The sequence below is a fragment of the Mandrillus leucophaeus genome, unplaced genomic scaffold, assembly GCF_000951045.1.
Source record: "Mandrillus leucophaeus isolate KB7577 unplaced genomic scaffold, Mleu.le_1.0 Scaffold92, whole genome shotgun sequence".
NCBI lineage: Eukaryota > Metazoa > Chordata > Mammalia > Primates > Cercopithecidae > Mandrillus > Mandrillus leucophaeus.
Window position 1 is genome coordinate 2,490,433 of NW_012110030.1, and position 3,290 is coordinate 2,493,722.

A 3,290-nucleotide genomic window follows, 5' to 3' on the forward strand; every position below is an offset into this window, starting at 1 on the left:
TTTTTTTTTCTTTTATAAACAAAATATTTATCTTCCCCAGAATCATTTTAATGAAGTCACTGTGTATATGTAGGCTTTGCCCATCTTCCACTTTTGTATGCAGCCCCGCCCTCCCCTCTTCAACAACTCCGAAGTCTACCAGTTTATTTTTTTTCTTACTGAACATGAAAGGGGTTTGTTCTCTATTCCTCACCTGTCGGGTTTACTGCTCCATTTTAATGCAGCAAAAAAAGGAAAAAGAAAGGCTAAATGTTAGTTGGCCAATGGTAACAAGGATAACCATGACAACCAAGATTTAAGAAATAGTGTTCACAAGTAAAGACACACAACTGACATACATTCGGAAGCGACAGCGAATCAAAATATTTATGGACCTCTGATTATGAACTAAACAGAGCTCTGACATGAAGTTACATCACTGAATACACTGTGTGTGCGTGTGTGTGTGTGTGTGTGAATGACACATGCACTTTTATCCATCACCTATAAAATAATGCCACAATTAATTATATTCCAGGAAGTGTTTGATAGTGGAGAGATAATTTGATTTTTAAAAAACATGCTATGAGAAAACTACTAATGTATTCAATGGGAATACAGCATCATTCCGCAAAAGAAATTCATTCATTTAAAATAAAAAGCCTTCAATTAAGAGGTATGTCATTCCTTTCATATTAAATATCTACAAACTGTATTGAACTATACAGAAATTTGCACAATTGAATACTATACCAAAAGGTAATAAGGTGGCAGAAATTATTTCTTCAAATACCTCTTGCCACATCTTTTTTCCAATGAAGGATTAACCGCATCTTCAGTTTAGGAAAATATAATACTCATCATTATAAATCTACAGAGCATGGCCCATTTATACGGTTGGGCTCATCCAGAAAAACATTTTATTACCAGCCATTGACAGAATATGTATTTTCCTAGTCTGTGGTGCTGTCTGTGAACACAACTAGTTCATGCTTATAGCTCCTTTCACCTGTGATATTATGCTGATTGTTTAAATAACCGTATTATTTCTGCAGCATATAACCTTTTCCTGAAAACAATTAATCTAAAAATCGTCACTGTGAGGCAAATTGCAAAGCTTTCAGTGAGTTCCCAATTGCAAAATAAAGGTACTAAGTTCTTCTTGATGCAATGAAATATATACCCAAGTGGCTGGAATATCTGGCCCTGTGAGACAATTCAATCCATCTCTTTTCAAAAATAAAACATCCACATTTAAATTGCACAAACACACACATACAAAGTAAATGATGAAAATGATATCAAACACATTGGTTAATTCTTCTTATTCTTAATTTTAAAGTGATTTACTTAGTGTGCCAGGTTAAAAAAAATTCTACATAAATGTTTCCAATTTGCTCACTTTTTTAAATCAATGACTTTATCAGGGAATCAGCTGTAGAAAAATCTATGCCTCAGGATGGAAAACCACCTAGTGAATTATCAGTTCTATGGATTAAAAGGCTGCTTGAGTATTCATATGCACAAATGCATAGTTCTAGATAAAGGTCAGCCTCACCATACACCTGGGTACATATGTGGTACAAATATCTAAGTTTGAAAGCTTTCACAATTGGTAAATTTAAATTACAGGCCAAGGATTTTATTGCAACTCTTGCCAGCCAAAATAAAGGTGATATTGAGTGATGGAGTCAACACATAGAAGGAATTGAGTTTGTTTAATACTGTTTGACTTGTATACATTTAATTATTCAATATTTTTGTGTGCCAGGCACTCTACTAGGCAGTAGGAACACAATAATGAATAAGACAGAGTCCTTGACCCGCAGTTTACTGGAGGCAGAGTGCCAAGAAAAGGGGAATTGACAGTAATGCAGTAGGTTCTATAATAGACAGGTAGAAAGTAGTTTAAGAGTCTTGGAAAAGCGATCCTAAGGTAGCCCGAACTGCTAGAGGGGAGGAGAAGAGAGGATAGAAGATGAGACAAGCACCCAGAAAGCCTTGATTAAGTAGGTAGCATCCTAGCTTACTTCCAAAAGAAGAGTTGGAGTTATCCAAGCCAAAAGGAGTGGCAGGGGAGTGACAGGAAAGGCATTCCTAACCTAAGGAGGGCCTACTCAGAAGCCAGAAAGCAGAGTCAACCAGCAGCTTCCGGTATGGTTGGGTGTGGCCACATATTTCTTCATAGCATCTCAAAATATTCTGGACTGCATTTCTTTCTTTGATGAGGGCTTGGAACAGTATGGAGGGTTGATACAGAAAGAGAAGACTAAAGACACAAAGCTTGCAGAGAGCCAGTGTTGGAGCTGGAAAAGGCTGGAAAAACTGAAGCCTATATTTTAGTCTCATCTAGCTCATGGTTTCCACATCCTGAGATGGGGATGAAAAAACAGTGTGCATGCAGGCTAGATTATTACCATTCAAGGATGTTAATTTTGCCTAAAGTATGTCTCAGACTTCTAAGACCACCTGATTTACACTTTATTTGATTCCATAGTATGTAATAAACACTTTTCATCCATCTTGAAATGCTTTTCCATAGAGGTAAGGTTAACAGTTTATTTTTAAATGTTTATTTTCTATATAAATAACTCTTGGACAGTTCTGGAAAAAAGTCTGAAAAGCCTTACATATGTAACAGATATACAGAATACGAACTTTCAATTGCCTTGTGGATTTTTTGTCGGAGTAGATGGACATGCAATACCAATAGTATTACCTGGTGTTTAATGTTTTCAGATTATAGAACATTATATTAAAAAGGTCTAATTATCTGGTCCACCCACTAAGTCTGTAATGAAGGCTAGGTTCAGAGTGTTGGCATGAATTTCTACCCCATGCAACCAGCTAGTCACAGAACTGGGACTTGGACTCAGGTTTCCTGGCTCTTCAGTCCAGTACTGGTCCGAACATTGCTACTACCTTATCTCTGTAATGTGTACTTTAAGCCATGGCCCATATCATATTTTCTAAAAATTACAGTACAAGAAAATTTATAACATTAAAGATATATCAAATATATTTTAATTTTCTGATGATTCAGAGGGTATTTTAGGGATCTTACAAAGCCCTGGTGATATTTTTTGTTACTGATGATCAATGTAGTATAGGTGTACAGATTACTCGATTAAAAACAAAAGTTAAATGAACAGAATGCCAGATCAAAGAGTGTGCCATTTCCACATGAATAGATCTAATAGGAATAAGTCTCAAAGTCTCCTCAGACATCTGGGTAAAATATACTTCTTTATATGATAAAACTATCTGTAGCTACAGACCTATTGCTAATGCAAGCATCTTAGAAGCAGAGA

At 35.9% G+C, this 3,290-nt stretch overlaps 1 protein-coding gene across 7 annotated transcripts in view; it reads right to left on the minus strand.

Moving 5' to 3' along the window:
* PTPRD (protein tyrosine phosphatase, receptor type, D) overlaps positions 1–3,290 on the minus strand; it is a 462,557-nt gene that overhangs the window by 157,957 nt on the left and 301,310 nt on the right. For 3 of the 7 annotated variants that reach the window (XM_011969903.1, XM_011969898.1, XM_011969902.1), the window contains one exon: positions 194–205. The exons of 3 other annotated variants lie outside the window; for them this stretch is intronic. In XM_011969903.1, coding sequence (XP_011825293.1) covers positions 194–205 — 12 coding nt within the window. Of the gene's footprint in view, positions 1–193; positions 209–3,290 lie in introns of all 7 variants that reach the window. One more of the 7 variants, XM_011969900.1, reaches the window with a different exon arrangement.